The sequence below is a fragment of the Pan troglodytes genome, chromosome 1 (assembly GCF_028858775.2).
Source record: "Pan troglodytes isolate AG18354 chromosome 1, NHGRI_mPanTro3-v2.0_pri, whole genome shotgun sequence".
Taxonomy (NCBI): domain Eukaryota; kingdom Metazoa; phylum Chordata; class Mammalia; order Primates; family Hominidae; genus Pan; species Pan troglodytes.
In genome coordinates, this window is record NC_072398.2 from 230,298,062 (window position 1) to 230,319,763 (window position 21,702).

Genomic DNA, 21,702 nt, shown 5'->3' on the forward strand with positions numbered 1-21,702 from the left:
ATTTTTCTTTTTGCAGTGTTTTAACTCAAATGGGTGATGAAAAGGACTCTTGGAAAGTGAAAACTTTAGATGAAATTCTTCAGGAAAAGAAACGAAGGAAGGAACAAGAGGAGAAAGCAGAGATAAAACGCTTAAAAAATGTAAGCCATATTTTTTAAGTAAGTGGTTTTCTTAAAGGAGATTTAATTTCTTTGCCCTCATTTTTCCATTAGAACAACGCTTCTTCGGTGAAGTTCTTTTGTACTTCCAAATGTCGCAGGTGAGCCCAAAATCTATTCTAAAAATTAACAAAAACATTCAAATATTCAGTTGACATTAAAGGCAGATTTAACACACTAAAGCTGTGTCTAGATTGAGCATACATGGAGAATAAAATATGTTGAATGTTAAGTCATTAGCAAAACTGGACTAATTTTTCTCGTTTCATTATTAGTATATTCATAATACTATCTCTAAGTATTTTTAATATAGTGGGAACTTGCCTTGAAATTAATATAAATATTTTACATCTTTCTTGGTTTGCATGGTAATGTACTCAGGAAACCTTTTTAGTAATTTGGTAAGAGGCATTGGCAAAGTACCTCTTTTGCTAAGATCTTTAGCAGCATCATTTGGGATGTTTGTGAGTACAGGCATACCTTGTTGTATTGCACTTCACTTTATTATGCTTCACAGATATTGAAATTTTTCCAAATTAAAGGTTTGTAGCAACTCTGCATTGAGCATTTTTCCAATAGCATGTGCTCACTTTGTTAGCTTTTTTTTTGTTTTTGAGACGGAGTCTCGCACTGTTGCCCAGGGCCGGGTTCACGCCATTCTCCTGCCTCAGCCTCCCAAGTAGCTGGGACTACAGGGGCCCACCAACATGCCAAGCTAATTTTTTGTATTTTTTAGTAGAGATGGGGTCTCACCGTGTCAGCCAGGATGGTCTTAATCTCCTGACCTCATGATCCACCCGCCTCAGCCTCCCAAAGTGCTGGGATTACAACAGGCATGAGCCTCCGCACCCAGCCTTTTTTGTTTGTTTTTGAGACAGAGTCTTGCTCCATTGCCCAGGCTGGAGTGCAGTGGCATGATCTCAGCTAACTGCCACCTCTGCCTCCTGTGTTCAAGCAGTTCTCCTGTCTCAGCCTCCCGAGTACCTGGGACTACAGGCACCTGCCACCACACTCGGCTAATTTTTATATTTTTAGTAGAGACGAGCTTTCACCTTGTTGGTCAGGCTGGTCTGGAACTCCTGACCTCAGGTGAATCACCTGCCTCAGCCTCCCAAAGTGCTGGGATTACAGGCGTGAGCCACCATGCCCGACCTAAACCAAACTTTTATATGCGTTGGGAAACCAAAAAATCTGTGTGACTCACTTTATTGTGGTGTTCTGGAGCCAAACCCAAAATATCTCCAAGGGATGCCTGTACCATATGAGGTATCACAAAGTATTTGGTTTGCAAGATACGCCTTAAGATTCATTTTTGGCTCATATAAGCAACTAACATACTTGGCATAGAGTCTGATGTCCCTTGTCATATATGCTGTTTTTAAGTTTCTCATCTCAGGTTTCAGATTACAGAGAGTTGTAATTTTAATGTGATAAGATTTGAATTAAAGTTTGTTTGTTTGTTTTTTTGTTTTTTTTTTCCCCCTGAGACAGAGTCTAACTCTGTCGCCAGGCTGGAGTGCAGTGGTGTGATCTCGGGTCACTGCAACGTCCGCCTCCCGGGTTCAAGCAGTTCCGGTCACTACGCCCAGCTAATTTTTGTATTTTTAGTAGAGATGGGGTTTCACTGTGTTGTCCAGGGTGGTCTCGAGCTCCTGACCTCGTGATCTGCCTGCCTGGGCCTCCCAAAGTGCTGGGATTACAAGCGTGAGCCACCGCACCCGGCCAAAAGTTCTTTATATTTTATAACACTGGCTCATTCAGAGTATATATAAAAGTTTGTTTTGGGATGTTGCCCAGGTTTGATTATCATTAAAAATACTTTTATCTATGAAGAAAAAAAAACTTATAAAGAAAATGATTAACTTTCTCTTTGCTTCTTAGTCTGATGACCGGGATTCCAAGCGGGATTCCCTTGAGGAGGGGGAGCTGAGAGATCACCGCATGGAGATCACAATAAGGAACTCCCCGTATAGAAGAGAAGACTCTATGGAAGACAGGTGAGCGGAGGTACAGATGTGCAAGACCCAGCTGTACACAGCCCTGGCCTGGCCAGTCCTTCCTAGGGTCACTGTGACAACTGTGTGCATTGTAACTATTAAGGTTTACTCTTTCCTAGAGTTACCGTGACAGGGCGTGTTGTAGCTGTTGTACTACTGAGATTACTCTTTCCTAAGGTTACTGTGACAGGGTGTGCTGTTGTAACTATTGAGGTTTACTCTTTCCTAGGGTTACTGTGACATAGCGTAACTATTGAGGTTTTTATGTCACAGTTGTGACTGACTCTCAAGTGTGTTGTCTGTGGCCCTCCAGACCCTTGCCCCTTCTTTCTGTAAAGAACTTTGCCATGTGTTACACTGATTAATAAAATATACTATATAGGATTTTGCACAGGCCAGGTGTGGTGGCTCACACTTGTAATCTCAGCACTTTCGGAGGCCAAGGCGGGCTGATCAGCTGAGGTCAGGAGTTCGAGACCAGTCTAGCCAACATGGTGAAACCCCGTCTTAAAAGGAAAAAAAGGCCGGGCGCGGTGGCTCACGCCTGTAATCCCAGCACTTTGGGAGGCCGAGGTGGGCGGATCACAAGGTCAGAAGATCAAGACCATCCTGGCTAACACAGTGAAACCCCGTCTCTACTAAAAATACAGAAAATTAGCCGGGCGTGGTGGCAGGCACCTTTAGTCCCAGCTACTCGGGAGGCTGAGGCAAGAGAATGGCGTGAACCCGGGAGGCGGAGCTTGCAGTGAGACAAGATCACGTCACTGCACCCCAGCCTGGGCGACAGAGCAAGACCCCGCCTCTAAAAAAAAAAAGGAAAAAAAAGATTTTGCACAAATAAAGTAGAATGCTGAAAGATACCTGAGGAGGGCCGCTGATGAGAAACGTTCATATTGGCCGGACGCGGCGGCTCACGCCTGTAATCCCAGCACTTTGGGAGCCGAGGCAGGCAGATCACTTCAGCCCAGGAGTTCAAGACCAGCCTGGGCAACACAGGGAGACCTCGTCTCTACACAAAATAAAAAAAAGAAGATGAGAAAAACTAAATGAGTTTTCCTGCCATAGCAGGTGCCCCTCATGGTCATCATCAGGGTTTTCAGGGCCTAGCTTCTAAGCACCCCTGACAGAGCCTAGATAGAGACAAGGAAATGGATGAGACTGGGGTAACAGAGCAAGACCCTGCGTGGAAAAAAAAAAGGAAATGTTCTTGTTGAGACCTGTGTGTTCCGACGTTTCTTCCTGTGCCATGAACTGTTTCTCGTTTGTTTTCTTCTCATATTTAGCTCGTATCCGTCATCAGGTATTAGTAATTAAAGGAAACACAGCCAGAAATTATGGTATAATGGTTTTCCTGAGAAGCTTAAGGTGTGAATTTTCCCAGAATTTTGGTGATACAGAAATCAGCTGAAGATACTGTTAAATGACGCTTTGAGATTATGAAGATTGTTTTGTTGTTGTTGTTGTTGCTTTGACACAGAGTCTTACCCTGTCGCCCAGGCTGGAGTGCACTGGCATGATCTTGGCTCACTGCCACCTCCAGCTCCCGGGTTCAAGTGAGTCTCCTGCCTCAGACTCCTGGGTAGCTGGGATTACAGGCATGCGCCACCATGCTCGGTTGTGTGTGTGTGTGTGTGTGTGTGTATTTTTAGTAGAGACGGATTTCACTGTGTGGTCACACTGGTCTTGAACTCCTAACCTCAGGTGATCTACTTGCCGCAGCCTCCCAAAGTGCTGGGATTACTGGCGTGAGCCACTGCACCCAGCCAAAATTGTAGGATCTTTTAACAGATTTATTGGGGAATAAATAACATAAAATGAGCTGCCCTTGTTTAAATATGATGTGAATAGCTGGGTGCAGTAGCTCGCGCCTGTAATCCCAGCACTTTGAGAGACTGAGGCAGGTGGATCACCTGAGGTCAGGAGTTCAAGATCAGCCTGGCCAACATGGTGAAAGCCCGTCTCTACTACAAATACAAAAATTAGCCTGGCATGGTGGTGTACACCTGTAGTCACAGCTACTCAGGAGGCTGAGGCAGGAGAATTGCTTGAACCTGGGAGGCAAAGGTTGCAATGAGCCAAGATTGTGCCTCTGCACTCTAGGCTGGGGGAAAGAGCGAGATTCTATCTGAAAAAAATAAAAATAAAGCCGGGTGCAGTGGCTCACACCTGTAACCCCAGCACTTTGGGAGGCCGAGGTGGGTGGATCATGATGTCACAAGTTTGAGACCAGCCTGACCAATATGGTGAAACCCCGTCTCTACTAAAAATAAAAAATTAGCCGGGTGTGGTGGCGCATGCCTGTAATCACAGCTACTCCTGAGGCAGAGGCAGGAGAATTGCTTGAACCTGGGACGGGAAGGGGAGGTTGCAATGAGCCGAGATTGTACCACTGCATTCCAGCCTGGGCAACAGAGCGAGACTCCGTCTCAAAAAAATAAATACAGGCCGGGCGCAGTGGCTCACGCCTGTAATCCCAGCACTTTGGGAGACCGAGGTGGGCGGATCACGAGGTCAGGAGACCAAGACCATCCTGGCTAACATGGTAAAACCCCGTCTCTACTAAACATACAAAAATTAGCCAGGCGTGGTGGCGGGCGCCTGTAGTCCCAGCTACTCGGGAGGCTGAGGCAAGAGAATGGCATGAACCCGGAGGGTGGAGATTGCAGTGAGCCGAGATCGCGCCACTACAGCCCGGGCAACAGAGCGAGACTGTCTAAAAAAAAGAAAAAAAGAAAAAAAAAGATGCCTAAAGTTGGAGAATTAATGTAATTTTTTAAATGATGTTTCAGCTTTGTTCCTGTCTGAATCATGCATTTTTCTGGGTTGAAGAAACCTCATAATAGCCTGATGCTTCTTTGCACTTTCTCAAGCATGATGCAGTGCTGTTGTGTTTTATTTCAGAGGAGAAGAAGATGATTCTTTGGCCATCAAACCACCCCAGCAAATGTCTCGGAAAGAAAAAGCTCATCACAGAAAAGATGAAAAGAGAAAAGAGAAACGTAGGCATCGTAGCCATTCAGCAGAAGGGGGTACAGAAGCATTTACTTTCTTTGACATCATGTTTAAGTGTGGTTTCTTTCCTGTTCCTACTCTTCTGCCTTCCCCAGAGCACCACTGAAAAACCAGAGAAAGCAAACTCTAGCTGAAAGCATACGTGTGTCACAGACCGTTCAGAATGGCTATAGAGAGAATACTGTAGCTAAAAGCATGTGTGCGTCACAGACCGAAAACCAGAGAGAGCAAACTCTAGCTGAAAGCGTGCGTGTGTCACAGACCATTCAGAGGGGCTGTAGAGAGCAAACTCCAGCTGAAAGCATGCATGTGTCACAGACCGTTCAGAAGGGCTATACAGAGCAAACTCTAGCTAAAAGCATGCATGTGTCCCAGACCGAAAACCAGAGAGAGCAAACTCCAGCTGAAAGCATGCGTGTGTCACAGACCGAAAACCAGAGAGAGCAAACTCTAGCTGAAAGCATGCGTGTGTCACAGACCATTCAGAGGGACTATACAGAGCAAACTCTAGCTAAAAGCATGCGTGTGTCACAGACCGAAAACCAGAGAGAGCAAACTCTAGCTGAAAGCGTGCATGTGTCACAGAGCATTCAGAATGGCTAGTCCATTTTTCCTCTGGGGTTTTCTCTCCCCCATTATATTGTTTGGGAGCAGTTTGTTTACATTTAAAATGACCTGAATTCAACAAGTATAGGAGAAAAACACACCCCAAAATGGGTATTTGCTCAAGTCCAAACAATGGGTTTGGCTCGAGCAGTTTGATCTCGTACCAACATCAGGAGGTTCTTACGGGTGTTAGGAAAATTGGACCTGGAGCCCGATTGAAATCTCATGATTATAAATACACTTGATTAATTAATGTGGCTTCATTGCACAGTGGAGAATCCCACTGATAGCAAAGCTTTGTTCTGTAGCCTTTGTGAAGAGTGATTTTTGTATTATAAAACTGATAATTATAGTTTATTCAGTATAGAAAATTTTTAAAAGATGAATATTACAATTCTGCTCTTCTGTGATAGCAGAATTTTCTTTTTTCTTCTTCATAATTAGACGCTTACTGCAGATAGTTTTTTATTTTCAAAGTTTTTTATTTAACATAAAATCATGATTATTCGACTGGGTGCCGTGGCCCAGGCCTGTAATCCCAGCACTTTGGAGGACAAGGATGGAGGATCAATTGAGCCCGGGAGTTCAAGACCAGCCTGGCCAATATAGTGAGACCCTGTCTCTTTAAAAAAATAAAAAATAAAAGGCCGGGCGCGGTGGCTCACAACTGTAATCCCCACACTTTGGGAGGCCGAGGCCAGCAGATCACGAGGTCAGAACATCAAGACCATCCTGGCTAACATGGTGGAACCCCGTCTCTACTAAAAAGACAAAAAATTAGCCGGGCGTGGTGGCAGGCACCTGTAGTACCAGCTACTCGGGAGGCTGAGGCAGGAGAATGGTGTGAACACGGGAGGTGGAGCTTGCAGTGAGCTGAGATTGCGCCACTGCACTCCAGCCTGGGCGACAGAGCAAGACTCCATCTCAAAAAAAAAAAAAAAAAGAAAAGAAAAAAAAAGAAAAATTAGGATTACTTAATGTTAACATCACTATTTAAATATTTATTTAAATATTTACTGTTCTTGATTTAATTTCTTTTTTTTTTTTTTTTTTTTTTTTTTGAGACGGAGTCTTGCTTGTCGCCCAGGCTGGAGTACAGTGGTGCAATCTCGGCTCACTGCAAATTCCATCTCCCGGGTTCACACCATTCTCCTGCCTCAGCCTCACGAGTAGCTGGGACTACAGGTGCCCGCCACCACACCCAGCTAATTTTTTGTATTTTTAGTAGAGATGGGGTTTCACCGTGTTAGCCAGGATGGTCCCGATCTGACCTTGTGATCCGCCCGCCTCGGCCTCCCAGAGTGCTGGAATTACAGGCGTGAGCCACCGCGCCCGGCCTTAATTTCAGTTTCATGTGGGTTTTTTTTTTTTACCCAGGCTGGAGTGCAGTGGTGTGATCTCGGCTCACTGCAACCTCCGCCTCCCGGGTTCAAGCAATTCTTCTGCCTCAGCCTCGCTTAGTAGCTGGGATTACAGGTGCCTGCCACCACGCCCAGCTAATTTTTGTATTTTTAGTAGAGACGGGGTTTCACCATGTTGGCCAGGATGGCCTTGAACTCCTGACCTCAGGTGATCTGCCTGCCTCAGCCTCCCAAAGTGCTAGGATTACAGGCATAAGCCTCCGTGCCCGGCTTCATGTGAAATTTTTGAAGTGAGGTTTCTTTGCATGACACTTTATTTCTCATTAGGGAAGCATGCTAGAGTGAAAGAAAAAGAAAGAGAGCACGAACGTCGGAAACGACATCGAGAAGAACAGGATAAAGCTCGCCGGGAATGGGAAAGACAGAAGAGAAGGGAGATGGCAAGGGAGCATTCCCGGAGAGAAAGGTGAGTGGGCTGGGTCAATTAAGGGCTTTAATGAAAGGGCTGTGGTGGTGTGCACCATCATAGAAATGAAGAAGAATTTGGCAATAGAAGTCACATCTGAGCCAGGTGTGGTGGCTCACGCCTGTAATCCCAGCACTTTGGGAGGCCGAGGTGGGCGGATCATGAGGTGAGGAGATGGAGACCATCCTGGCTGACATGGTGAAACCCCGTCTCTACTAAAAAAATACAAAAAATTAGCTGGGCATGGTGGCGGGCACCTGTAGTCCCAGCTACTCGGGAGGCTGAGGCAGGAGAATGGCGTGAACCCGGAAGGTGGAGCTTGCATTGAGCTGAGATCCCGCCACTGCACTCCAGCCTGGGCGACAGAGTGAGACTCCGTCTCAAAAAAAAAAAAGAAGTCACATTTGGTGCAGAAGTGGTAGACATGGAAACAGCACAGTGAACGCTGGACGAGGCTGACCAAGAGAACTGTCCTGAGGGAGTGAGTTTTCACTGCATCTGGAAGTAAGAACGGGTGTGATTTGATTGAGGGAAGACAATGAAGGGATCAGAAATCTGCATGTCCGGCCAGGCGCGGTGGCTCATGCCTGTAATCCTAGCACTTTAGGAGGCTGAGGTGGTTGGATCCCTTGAGCCTGGAGGTCAAGGCTGCAGTAAGCTATGACCATGCTACTGCACTCCAGCCTGGTTGACAGAGTGAGACTGTCTCAAAAAAAGGAGAAGGGAGAGCCCAAAAACCTTGAAACAGTCTGGAATTCGGGACCCTGGACTCCCAGGACTCCTGGCCATTAGTCTATATATTCGTTCCCCTTTATGAGCCAGATTCCCAAGAAAGAACATCGGTGTAGCCCCAGATCTGTTCTGTGAACCAGGAAAAAGGCTGTAGGCCAGGTGCGAGCAGGCCCGTCTCCACCTTCAGAGTGAGTCCACAGAAAGCTTGCAAGCTGCTCCAGGAAGAGAGGAGTCTGAAGCGGAAGGGCGTGTGCAGCGATGTTTGCCAGCAGCCAGGGCTGGGTGCACAGCATGTAAAGATGATGAGAGGGCGCTGGTTCTTGTTGATGCCGAAGGGTGTGGGAGACACTGAGGCCCAGGGGTCAAGGTCCGAGACCGCTGCGGGGTGAGCAAGGTTTCAGTTGGCCTAGTTCCTGTTAGTGTGTGAAACATTCATGTATGCCACGCCCTGTGCCAGACATTGAGTGTGTCTTGTCCCACGAGAGTAGAGCTTGGGATAGAAGTGGAGGTTGGTAGATGAAATTTGGGCTGTCATATTGATTTCCCAGAAGGTAAAGACAGGAGAGTGAATGAGCAAAAATTGTTGGGGGCAGACTTCTGGGTAGGGCCGATTCAGATCAGCCAATCCAGAACTGGGCGTGGTAGCATATGCTACGTGGGAGACTAAGGCCAGAGGACCGCATGACGCCAGCCTGGGCAACGTAGGGAGACCTTGTCTCTGACAAAAAGGAAACTGATAAGGATAATCTGAGAAGCACTGATGCTTGGAAAACTGCTGAGCTGTGGGTGAAAGCAGTAAGAATTTGACCTTCTGGCCTGAGAGCTGCTCCCTTTACTGCTTCCACTCTGCACTTGGGAAGCACGGAGGTTCCACTGGGACAGGGCAGCTGCAGGACCTGCAGTTTCCTTGCTGTCTTGGAAGGGGTTACTCCGTTTCGAGCAGTGGGCAGTGGCCTTGCCCACCAGCATCCTCGGTGGAGGGAGGAAGAAAAGGCCAAGAGGTCTGCTAGAATGGAGTACAGTGTGGTTGGGAGCAGCTGTGATCTCACCAAAGACGTGCAGCAGAGACTGGAGAGAGCTCGAGCCGCCACCCACTTGTGACCAGCCCTGAGGATGCAGCTGCGTGAAGGGACCTGGCAGAAAATAGAAGCCGCCACAGATGCGAATGACGCCTGAACGTTCAGTGTGCTCCCTGTCCACACACAGCCGTGGGCCAAGGAAGCCTTACTGTGCTCGAGGTATTTGAGCCCACCCTCTTTCCAGTGCTGGCTAATTGCTAAGCTGTGCAGACACGGTGGTGACCCCTAGGAAGCCAAGGTTGAAAATTAAAATAGGCATGTGGGAAGGAACGGGGTGGCCACGAGCTATGAAGGAGATGGATTTCACGGACAACCAGACAGGCCTCGGTGGTAACAACGAAAGGGAAAACTTAGAATCCAGAATTGCTACAAATGTATTATCTAAAATACAAAGAAGTATGACAGTGTGACCCGTACTGAGGAAGAACATCATCAGTAGAAACTGTCTGAGTGTCCAGATGCTGAATTTAGTAAAGGCTTGGAAACAACTTGTGGATGGAGCAGTAGAAATTATCCATTCTGAAGAACAGAGAGAAAAAAACAAGAAAAATGCACAGAGCCTCAGAAACCCGTGGTACAACATCTGCTGTACCAAAGCAGGTCGAATGGGGGTTCCAGGAGAGAGGAAAGATATTTGTTGCAATAATGGTTAAAAACTTTCCAAATTTTAATTAAAAAATCTGCACATTCAAGAGCACAGGAAGTTTGAACTAGAATAAATGCAAAGTCACATCATAGTCAAACTGGCAAAGGCCAAAGAGAAAATGTTGAAAGGCCTCAGAGAAGAATGACCCATCCCATGAAAGGGGAGCTTCAATACCGCCAGCCACTGACTTCTTCTTAGAAACAATGGAGGCCAGAAGGCAGTGGAGTGGCATACTCAAGCTGCTCAGAGAGAAGAACCATCAGCCAGGAATCAAAACCGTTCTACACAAGTGAAAGGGAACGAACGACATTCCCTGAGAAGCAGAGACTGGTGGGATTCATTGTTGGCGAAACCTGCCTTAAAGGAAATACTAAAGGAAGACCTTCAAGTTGAATAGAAATGACACCAGACGGTAACTTGAATCCTCAGGAAGGAAGGACAGGCACTGCAGATAGCAAGTGTAGGTTGACGTCAATATCCTGTAAATATCTCTCCTCACATCTTAGGTTTTACTGGAACTACGATTGTATAAAATAATTACACTGTTGTCGTGGTATGTGGCATAAATGGACTGCACAAAGAAGACAGGGAATGAAGCTGTGTTACAACAGTTTTATATTGTACTGGACTTGAGCTAGTATCATGAGGCATATGGTGATCCCTAGAGCAACCACTAAGAAAGTTGTTTTCTTAGTGTTTTAAAAAGTACAAATAAATTAAAATGGTATGCTAAACATATGTAATTTAAAATCAAAAAGGGAAGAATAAAAAAGACACAACAAAGCAAGGAAAGTAAATCCAACTGTACGTGTAATTATATGACATGTGAAAGGTCTCCGTGCCCCAAACAGACGGGGCAGATTATCAGATAGAAAAACAAGATCTAACTGTATGCTGTCTGCTAGAGAACAGGAAAAGACGCAGTGTACAAACATCAGCTGTCATAGGAGAGCTTGAATGGCTGTACTCATACCAGACAAAACAGATGTTAAGAAATATTAGAAACCAGCCTGGCCAACATGGTGAAACCCCGTCTCTACTAAAAATACAAAAATCACCTGGGTGTGGTGGCGCACACCTGTAATCCCAGCTACTCGGGAGGCTCAGGTATGAGAATCACTTGAACTCGTGAGATGGAGGTTGCAGTGAGCCGAGATTGCGCCACTGCACTCCAGCCTGGGTGACGGACCAAGACCCTGTCTCAAAAAAAAAAAAAAAAAAAAAAAGGCTAGAAACAAGAAGGAGCAAGGACTTCACAGCCAGAAACAGGCCAATACAGGAAGATACAGCAGTGATACATGTGAATGCATCTAACCACAGAGCCCAAAATCCATGAAGCAAACACGGATCGAATGGAAAGAAATGGATCATTTATTAATTAGAATTGGAAACGGCAGCTGGGCACGGTGGCTCGGGCCTGTAAACCCAGCACTTTGAAAAGCCAAGGCAGGCGGATCACGAGGTCCGGAGATTGAGACCATCCTGGCTAACATGGTGAAACCCTCGTCTCTACTAAAAATACAAAAATTAGCTGGGAGTACAGGGCGCACGCCTGTAATCCCAGCTACTCGGGACGCTGAGGCAGGAGAATCGCTCGAACCCGGGAGGCGGAGGTTGCAGTGAGCCGAGATCGCGCCACCACACTCCAGCCTGGGGGACAGATAAAGACTCCGTCTCAAAAAAATAAAGTAAAATAAAAAAATGAAAAAAAACCTTCATGGATTGAATTACGTAGAAAGCCAGTTTACAAATGTGGACAAAAACGCGATAAGCAAGCTTCTGTTTAGGGGGAATGATGGCGTGTGCCTCTTCAGGGACCGCTTGGAGCAGTTAGAAAGGAAGCGGGAGCGGGAGCGCAAGATGCGGGAGCAGCAGAAGGAGCAGCGGGAGCAGAAGGAGCGCGAGCGGCGGGCGGAGGAGCGGCGCAAGGAGCGGGAGGCCCGCAGGGAAGGTAGGCGGCGCGGTGGGCAGCTGTGCTCGGCGGGACGCGTGTCTGCTGCCCCGTGGTGCTGGGCACTTGCTTTCACAGGCGGGTGCTTGGTTCCGGTGCTTGCTTTTCGCCCCTGCCTTTTTTTTTTTTTGGAGGCAGAGTTTTGCTCTTGTCCCCCAGGCTGGAGTGCGGTGGCGCGATCTCGCCTCGCTGCACCCTCTGCCCCCCGGGTTCAAGTGATCCTCCTGCCTCAGCCTCCGGAGTAGCAGGGATTACAGGCACCCGCCACCATGTTCAGCTATTTTTTTATATTTTTAGTAGAGACAGGGTTTCACTGTGTTAGCCAGGATAGTCTCTTGATCTCTTGGCCTTGTGATCCACCCACCTCAGCCTCCCAAAGTGCTGCGATTACAGGCGTGAGCCACCGCGGCCGGCCAATACGAGCTTTTATAGTCACCCACGTCCTCACCTTAATGGAGATCTTTATTTCTTCACCCAGCTTCCGGTTTCTGTCTCGCGTCCTTTCCTTACACCCCACACAACTCCCTGGAGCTTATTCTTCAAGGCAGGTCTAGGTCTAGTAGTAATGAACTCCCTCTGCTTTTGTTTATCTGGGAATATCCTCATTTCTCTCTCATCTTTGAAGGAAAGTTTGCTGGATACGTGGTTCTTGGTTGACAATTTTGTTGTTGTTGTTTTGAGACAGAGTCTTCTTCTGTTGCCCAGGCTGGAGTGCAGTGGAGCGATCATAGCTCACTGCAACCTCGAACTCCTGGGCACAAGTAATCTTCCCACCTCAGCCTCCCGCGTAGCTGGGACCTACAGGCGTAGCGTGTGCCACCACACCTGGCTCATTTTTCAGTAGAAACAAGGTGTCCCTGTATTGCCCAGGCTGGTCTTGAATTCCTGGGCTAAAGGAACCCTCATGCCTAGCTGACAGTTTTTCCTTTTCACTTGGAATATTTCAGCCCATTGTCTTCTGGCCTCCAAAGTTTCTGATGAGAAATCTGATGATCTTACTGAGGATCCCTTGGATGCTTTAATCTGATGACCTGATTGAGGATCCCTTGGATGCTTTGAAGATTCTCTTTGCCTTTGGCTTTCAACTGTTTAATAATGGGTTTTCCTGTGGACCTCTTGACTTCATTCTACCTGGAGTTCACTGAGCCTCTCTAATGTTTATATTTACGGTTTTCATCCAATGTGGGGGTTTTGAGGAATTCTTCAGATACCCTCTCTGCTCCTCTCCTCCCTCCTGGGCTCCCACAGATCTGCTGGGGTCCCCGAGGCCGCTCAGCACTGCTCCCTTTTCTTCAGTCTCTTCTGCTTTCTTTTCCTCAGACGGTGTGATTTTATTGTGTCTTCAGGCTCACCGATTATTTCTTCTGCCTGCTCACATCTGCCTGTGAGTTTCTGTTGTGAATATTTACTTTTCAGTGTCTATTGTGAGCATGTACTTACTAGCTCTGGAATTTCTCTCTGGTTTCTTGTTGGATCTTCTGTCTCTGTTGATATTTCCGTCGTGTTCACGCGTCATTTTCTTGACTTTCTCCACATCTTCCTTCCGTTCTCTGAGGAACTGAAGGTTAAGACAGTTCCCTAAAGTCTTTGGGACATCTACCGTCAGGTGATTTTCAGGAACCGTGTCTGTTGGCTTCTTTTTTTCCCCTCTGAATGGGACATACTGTCCTGTTTCTTTGTTTCTCTTGTGTTTTTCTTAGTCAAAAAAATGGACATTTGAAGCTCATGATGTGATTCTTCCTGGTCCCCACTCAAGGGTGTGCACTTGTTTTGGTTGTGCTGGGCTGTGTCTGTGGGGTCGGCCTGTTGTGGAAACTCAGGGTCTTCACGGGTCTTTTCTGAGCCTGAGCCTTTCCCTGGTCATGTGCAGCCACTTTTTAACGTTCCCGTCAATACAGATGTTTTTAATGTTCTTGTCCTGAAGTGTCTGCCTCCTAAAGGGGGAATAGAGAGAAATGAAGGGGGCAAAGGGGGACGTGGTGCTCATGCCCTGGAAGTACCTTCAGCTTGGGGGTGGCCGTGGGTGCTGCCTCTTCATGCCTCTGGGGTGGGACACGCAGTCATCACACTGACCTCGGGTGTGTGTGTCCATCTGCCCACCTGGGTCCGTCTGCCCACCTGGGTCCGGCGAGCTGCACGCAGGCTGCTGCCTGCCAGCGGGGAGTGAGGTGGGAGCCACTAATGTGCAAAGCGGTGACGTTGATTAATGAATCACAATTTACTCTCCAAGATTCCCCCTGAAGTTGCAAACCTTCAGTAGACTCCAGAGCACCTCAGTAGTTGCACAGGCCTGATCCTGTGATGCAAGTGTTGTCTAGGTGGGGAGGCTGATTCCCAGTGCTTCCTACTCCATCTTTCCAGAATCTTCTCCCGCCCCTTCCTTTTTGACCAGTGAAGATCAGTCTAGAAGGTCCACCTGGGTCCTCGGGCTCACGGCCTCCAGGTTGGAGCTTTTTCTCCCTGGGCTTCCTGGCCTCTGACCCCGATGCTGTCAGCGCCCTGTGCACGCTGTGGGTGTGTGTGCCAGGTGCGGGTGTGGGAGACGAGGCAGCTGTGCCGGGTGGGGCCTTTTGAGGAAGGCAGTGCTGCTAGTGCCATCTCCCTCTCTGCCCTGCGCGCCAGTGTCTGCACATCACCGAACGATGAGAGAGGACTACAGCGACAAAGTGAAAGCCAGCCACTGGAGTCGCAGCCCGCCTCGGCCGCCGCGGGAGCGGTTCGAGTTGGGAGACAGCCGGAAGCCAGGTGAGGCCAGGCCGGCGCCTGCGCAGAAGCCAGCACAGTGTGAGTCTTTTCTGGGGGATGTTTGGCATAAGTGTGTAAGATTCATTTAAAGCCCAGCTAAGTAACCGCTTCAGAAGAAAGTGAGAGATGTGCTGGCTGAAGTCCTCTCGTGTCGTGAGAGGGACCGTGAGTGTCTGTGTGCGGCCAGGACACAGGACGTGTGTTTATCCGCTGGGACATTCGCCACTGGCCCCGTTAGAGAAGTGGCTTCCAGCGTCTGTGGATGAGCTGGTTTCCGACCAAGCAAAGTTAATGGTTACGTGAAAGGCACTAGTTTTGGAGTGGTGGTAGCTTGTTTGTTTAAAAACATTTCCCCAAATTCACCTTTATGGTTTATCTCATAAGTAAAAGAAGAGAAAATGGAAGAAAGGGACCTGCTGTCCGACTTACAGGACATCAGCGACAGCGAGAGGAAGACCAGCTCGGCCGAGTCCTCGTCAGGTACCTGGAACCGCCTGGCCAAGGCCTTGACCACTGCTGCCCAGGAAGGCCCAGGTTCACCCTCTGCTCTGCTGTCTTTCTACAGCGGAATCAGGCTCAGGTTCTGAGGAGGAAGAGGAGGAGGAGGAAGAGGAGGAGGAGGAAGGGAGCACCAGTGAAGAATCAGAGGAGGAGGAGGAGGAAGAGGAGGAGGAGGAGGAGGAGACCGGCAGCAACTCTGAGGAGGCGTCAGAGCAGTCTGCCGGTGAGGCACCGCGACGACTGTGTGAGGTGTTGTGACTTCACTATAGTGTTAGAAACGGCAGAGAAATAGCTGGCGGGCGGGGGAGTTGAAACTCCCTTCTATCTAGGACTCTCTCGGGACACCTCCACATCGATTCTTTTTGTTTGTTTTTTTGAGATGGAATCTTGATCTGTTGCCCAGGCTGGAGTGCAGTGGCATGATCTCGGTTCACTGCAACCTCGGCCTCCCGGGTTCAAGTGATCCTCCCGCCTCACCCTCCCAAGTAGCTGGGACTACAGGTGTGCGCCACCACGCCCGGATAATTTTTGTATTTTTAGTCGAGACGGAGTTTCACCACGTTGGCCAGGATGGTCTCGAACTCCTGACCTCAGGTGATCCACCCGCCTCGGCCTCCCAAAGCGCGGGGATTACAGGCGTGAGCCACCGCGCCCGGCCTCCGTATCCATTCTTGGGAACACTTGTTGCTTAGCTGAAGCGGAGCCCGCATCCTGCCTGTGGCAGCACTGGCCCCGGTGCTGGTCTGAGCAGACGCCTCCTTTCTCTTGCAGAAGAAGTAAGTGAGGAAGAAATGAGTGAAGATGAAGAACGAGAAAATGAAAACCACCTCTTGGTTGGTAAGAGCCTCCCTGGAGACAGAGCCCCCTCCTTGTCTGTCTCCGAGTGCAGCAGCCCTCTCTTAAGACAGCCGGTCCTGCGCGGCGTGGGGCACGCCAAGGTCTGGGAGGCCGCCTGATTCGTTGGCCGCTCCAGGCTGTGCCGGTGGGGCCTGCATTCCTCAGCGAGGCACAGTGCTGACCAAGGGCGTCCTGAGTGCCCATCAGGGCCGAGGAGCTGGGAAGCCCAGGACCAGTTCCCCACAGGGGAGGCCCGTCAGATGGTGGCTCCGGGCCTGTCCCTGCAGAGCAGAGGCGTGGCCCAGCCTCCGACAGGCAGTGAGGTTATGTCCTCAGCCTGGTGGACGTGGATGTGGGCTTGTCCCCCACATGACACCCCACGCCTCCTCCCAGCTCAGCATCCGGGCTCTGTCTCAGCCAAGCCTGCCAGCACTCTTAGGCCTTGGTGCCCTGTGTCCAGGGGGCCAGAGCCCAGCACCAGCACCTCCCAGCGGGACACGGGGCAGCCCTGCCACGCGCTTGATGCCCCCGGGGCAGGAGGAGGTTCGTGATCCTTGCTTACTCCTAGCTTCGTAATTAGGTTCAACTTTTCCAGTTCCAGAGTCACGGTTCGACCGAGATTCCGGGGAGAGTGAAGAAGCAGAGGAAGAAGTGGGTGAGGGAACGCCGCAGAGCAGCGCCCTGACAGAGGGCGACTATGTGCCGGACTCCCCTGCCCTGTCGCCCATCGAGCTCAAGCAGGAGCTGCCCAAGTACCTGCCGGCCCTGCAGGTCAGGCCCTCCCCTCGCCCGGGGCCACTGTCCGCATTGGCAGTCGGAGTTACCACAGGGGCTGAGCGAAGCCTGGCCCCCGTGTTGGCGTCTGTTGCCTCAGAGGGCTGCTGGGCCCACTGGGGCAGTGACGGGCGGGCACAGCCACTGGCCCCTCATGCTTCTAGGTCCCGCCTCTTTCTCATGCTGGACGGAACTGGGTGGACAGGGAGGTGCCCGCAGGACTGCTCTGCGGCTTGAAAGGCAGGCAGCCTGGGCGTGCGGCCACGCTGCTGTCACTGCTGCCCGAGCTGCGTCCTCCTCCGCACTGGAGAGCAGTGCCCTCCACTTGACCCCTGCGTGGGTGGGTTATGTAGGCACCAAGGCCTTGTTACCGGCATCTGTGCAGGGCTTGGATGGGGGAGCGGCTACGGGAGTCAGTGCAGATGTGTGACCAGAAGCCTTTTGCTTAGGCAGCTATCAATAAGGCAGGATATTGTTGGGAGCGATTTGGAAGGGACAAGCCTGAGAAGGTGCCAGTGGCCTCGGGGGCCTGGGAGACCGGCAGGGACTCGGCCCCCTCCTTGGTGCCTGTGGGCGGAGAGGTTCTCTCTGGCGCATGCAGCAGGCCTCTGTCGACTGCCCTATGCCTTGTGAGCGCCTCTGCCCCTTAGTGCTGCTGAGCGTAGGTGTCGGGCCACAGGCCACCCCGAGTACGTGACATCCGGCCTGGGCACCGGCCCCAAGGTACACCGAGGGGTAGGTGCCCTGGCATGGGGCATCATGCTGTGCCTGGCAGGTAGGGCCCGTCCTCAGTGTCATCCTGGTACAAGCAGGGGACACATCCACTTTGACAGAGAGACTCTTGAGATGGCCTTTTTTTTGGAGACTGGGTCTGTCTCTGTCGCCCAGGCTGGAGTGGAGTGGCTTAATCATAGCTCACTGCAGCCTCCACCTCCCAGGCTCAAACAATCCTCCCATCTCAGCCTCCTGAGTAGCTGGAACTACAGGCGCAAGCCACCATGCCTGGCTAATTTTTTTATTTTGTAGAAAAGAGTTTTGGCCGGGCACAGTGGCTCACGCCTGTAATCCCAGCACTTTTGGAGGCCAAGGTGGTGGGCGGATCAGAGGTCAGGAGTTCGAGACCAGCCTGGCCAATATGGTGAAATCCTGTCTCTACTAAAAATACAAAAATTAGCCTGGCGTGGTGGTGCGTACCTATACTCCCAGCTACTAGGGAGGCTGAGGCAGGAGAATCGCCTGAACCCAGGAGGTGGAGGTTGCAGTGAGCCAAGATCTCACCATTGCACTCCAGCCTGGGTGACAGAGCAAGACTCCGTCTCCAGAAAAAAAAAAAAAAAGAAAACAGAGTGTTGCTATGTTGGCCAGGCTGGACTTGAACTCCTGGGCTCAAGCAATCCTCCTGCCTTGCCCTCCCAAAGTGCTGGAATTACAGGCCTGAGCCCTTGCACCTGGCTGGGATGGCCTTTTGTTCACACTGGTTTTGTTTCATAATAAAGTGTCAGATGGTTTTGCAAGGAAAGAGACTTTGAAAGAACTGAGCTGCTCCCAGCTCCACCCCTGGCCCAGTCCCAAGGCTCTGCCCTGCACCTGCCCTGTGCCGGGTGTGCCGTGCCTGTGGACGCAGCCGCCCTCCCTCCAGCTGGCATGGCCACTGAGACCCCACACAGGCGCTTCCTTCCCAGGGCTGCCGGAGCGTCGAGGAGTTCCAGTGCCTGAACAGGATCGAGGAGGGCACCTATGGAGTGGTCTACAGAGCAAAAGACAAGAAAACAGGTGGGTGGGGTCCCCTCACCCCACAAAGGCAGGGGAAGTGGGGCAGGGGCTGGCTGCCCGAGAGCTGCGGCTGCACCTGGGCCCGCCTCACCTGAGCAGCTACTGGAGGTTGGACCCCTCAGCACCTCTAGAAGCCAGAGGTCAGCCTGGCCCTGGGGCTTTGCCACTCCCTTGCAGTAGCAGGCGGCCTGCCCCACAGGGCCGAGGCCCAGCGCGTGGAGTGGTCTGTGCCGGGGCTGGTGTGCAGGTTTGCCTTCCCAGCGTCCCACCCAAGCAGGTGTGTGAGCCGGGAACTCTGGTGGGAGTCGGCCACTGGGATCCCAGGTGAGGCCGGCTCTGTTGGGGAAGTCGATGTGGAGTCGGCGTGGCCGCTGGGATCCCAGGTGGCTGTAGGTGGCTGTGAGTGTCTGTGGTGTGTTGAGTGGGAAGCCGTGGGTGTTGCCCAGACCTCAGCTGGGGCGTTCTCCTGGTGCCCACGTGCCCCCACCTAGAACGAGACCCCCCTCCGTGAAATGCTTGCGCTTTGGGCACTGCCTGCGGTCCTCACTGAACGAGTCCACTGTTGGTACCGTGACTTTGAGAATGCCTCTCAGTGCCGTCTGTATTTTCTTCACAGATGAAATTGTGGCTCTAAAGCGGCTGAAGATGGAGAAGGAGAAGGAGGGCTTCCCGATCACGTCCCTGAGGGAGATCAACACCATCCTCAAGGCCCAGCATCCCAACATCGTCACCGTTAGAGTGAGCATGGCCCCACCACACCTGGCCCCGGGTGGAAGGATTTTCCGACAGGGCCCCATGCTGTCCTGGGGCCGGGTGCTTCCTACACTCTCCTGCACTTAGTGGAGCCCTTCGCAGACCACACAGAAGCAAGCATTTGCCTCCCGGGTGGCACCGGAGGTCCTTACTGTCCCTCAGCGTCTGCGCCCGGGTGCAGGGGTGGGTGGGGGCCTGGACGTGCCCAGCACCCACAGAGCCGTGCCCTGCAGGAGATTGTGGTGGGCAGCAACATGGACAAGATCTACATCGTGATGAACTATGTGGAGCACGACCTCAAGAGCCTGATGGAGACCATGAAACAGCCCTTCCTGCCAGGTACAGCCGCGCCCCAGGGGCCTGTCTGCGTACAAGTGGGGGCAGGGTCCTGGTCACCCCCGCGGTGACAGTGCTGCAGGGAGGGCCAGCTGCATCCACAGGGAAAGCCCTGAGAAGCCTCTGTTGCTGCCGAGGCGAGCGGGCCACCCTGAGTGCCCTGGGCTGGGGGCGGCCGGGTCCACATGGGAGCTTCCCTCCCTCCCAGGGGAGGTGAAGACCCTGATGATCCAGCTGCTGCGTGGGGTGAAGCACCTGCACGACAACTGGATCCTGCACCGTGACCTCAAGACGTCCAACCTGCTGCTGAGCCACGCCGGCATCCTCAAGGTGAGCCCCCCCTCCAAGTGGCGCATCCCAGGGTGACCCGCCCGGGCGCACCCACAGCCGCCCATCTGTCATTGCAGGTGGGTGACTTCGGGCTGGCGCGGGAGTACGGATCCCCTCTGAAGGCCTACACCCCGGTCGTGGTGACCCTGTGGTACCGCGCCCCAGAGCTGCTGCTTGGTGCCAAGGTGAGTCCTGGGCATCTGAGTGCCTCCCCTGTCCCCAAACGCAGCCTTCCACAGCTTCGCGGGCCCTGGCCCTCCTGAACGCCTCTCCTGGCCTCTTAGGAATACTCCACAGCCGTGGACATGTGGTCAGTGGGCTGCATCTTCGGGGAGCTGCTGACTCAGAAGCCTCTGTTCCCCGGGAAGTCAGAAATCGATCAGATCAACAAGGTGTTCAAGGTGGGTCTGGCCCTGCCGCAGGTGCGCTGTGGATTTCAGAGGAGTTACAGGAATGGGGCTGCGGGGCGCACAAGTGCTGGGTAGAGATGGGGACCAGGGCCACTGAGAGCCCTCCTGGTGGCTTGTCTTCTCTGCCGGGACACAGGTGCCAACACTGTGGGCCACTTGGTGTGGCTGTTGAAGCACCTCTGTCTTTCAGGATCTGGGGACCCCTAGTGAGAAAATCTGGCCCGGCTACAGCGAGCTCCCAGCAGTCAAGAAGATGACCTTCAGCGAGCACCCCTACAACAACCTCCGCAAGCGCTTCGGGGCTCTGCTCTCAGACCAGGGCTTCGACCTCATGAACAAGTGAGCCCAGTGCAGCCGGGCGGCGGGAGGTCCCGAGCCATAGCGGTGGCTTCCCGGTCCCAGGCCTACCTGCTGGCTCACCACCTTCCAGAACTGCTCTGGTGCCTGGCGTCCCATGCCCTGAGCCCCGTCCCAACACAGCCCATCTTTGGGAGACCCAGTGGAGCACACGAGCACCTCCTGGGTCTCTGGCCCTCTCCCCGCAGGTTCCTGACCTACTTCCCCGGGAGGAGGATCAGTGCTGAGGACGGCCTGAAGCATGAGTATTTCCGCGAGACCCCCCTCCCCATCGACCCCTCCATGTTCCCCACATGGCCCGCCAAGAGTGAGCAGCAGCGTGTGAAGCGGGGCACCAGCCCGAGGCCCCCTGAGGGAGGCCTGGGCTACAGCCAGCTGGTGAGGGGCCTGGCGGGTGGGGCGTGCCCACAGGTGGGGCTGGCTTGGGCAGGGTCCTCACGGTAGCCGACTCGTCCCAGGGTGACGACGACCTGAAGGAGACGGGCTTCCACCTTACCACCACGAACCAGGGGGCCTCTGCCGCGGGCCCCGGCTTCAGCCTCAAGTTCTGAAGGTCAGAGTGGACCCCGTCATGGGGAGAACTCAGCCGGGACCACAGGCGCGGCTACTGCGGCTGGAGCTGCGATGAGACTCGGAACTCCTCGCCTTATTTTGTGCTCCATGTTTTGTTTTTGTATTTTGGTTTGTAAATTTGTAGAATTAAATCATTTTCCTTGTTGTGGAGGAAAGAGCTTTGTTTTCTCCGTGACTTGCCCAGGGCGGAGAGGGTGGGCATCTGCGGGTGCCCACGTGGGGCAGCACAAACCTCCACACACCCTCTCCCACTCTCGACACGCACGGGGCTGGCTGGGCCGTGATTTGGAAAGGAACTGGTGGGA

The 21,702-nt window shown here is 51.8% G+C and overlaps 1 protein-coding gene across 17 annotated transcripts; it reads left to right on the forward strand.

Annotated features, from left to right (window-relative positions):
* Nucleotides 1-16: 16 nt before the first annotated feature.
* CDK11 (cyclin dependent kinase 11) lies at nucleotides 17-21,552 on the forward strand. 17 transcript variants are annotated; one of them, XM_063787374.1, is made up of 20 exons: nucleotides 19-140; nucleotides 213-259; nucleotides 2,040-2,155; nucleotides 5,057-5,184; nucleotides 7,462-7,600; nucleotides 11,845-12,008; nucleotides 14,631-14,792; nucleotides 15,138-15,233; nucleotides 15,319-15,477; nucleotides 16,026-16,091; nucleotides 16,687-16,862; nucleotides 18,548-18,638; nucleotides 19,255-19,376; nucleotides 19,625-19,730; nucleotides 19,936-20,057; nucleotides 20,135-20,242; nucleotides 20,342-20,458; nucleotides 20,658-20,806; nucleotides 21,013-21,202; nucleotides 21,283-21,552. In XM_063787374.1, the coding sequence occupies exons 2-20, from the start codon at nucleotides 251-253 to the stop codon at nucleotides 21,373-21,375; spliced, it is 2,313 nt and encodes a 770-aa protein (XP_063643444.1). In that variant the 5' UTR covers nucleotides 19-140; nucleotides 213-250; the 3' UTR covers nucleotides 21,376-21,552. The 17 variants fall into 17 exon arrangements, with proteins under 17 accessions (XP_063643453.1, XP_063643456.1, XP_063643460.1 ...); XM_063787375.1 differs by having other exon boundaries at nucleotides 11,872-12,008; XM_063787379.1 differs by having other exon boundaries at nucleotides 11,872-12,008; nucleotides 14,631-14,753.
* The last annotated feature ends 150 nt before the right edge of the window (nucleotides 21,553-21,702 follow it).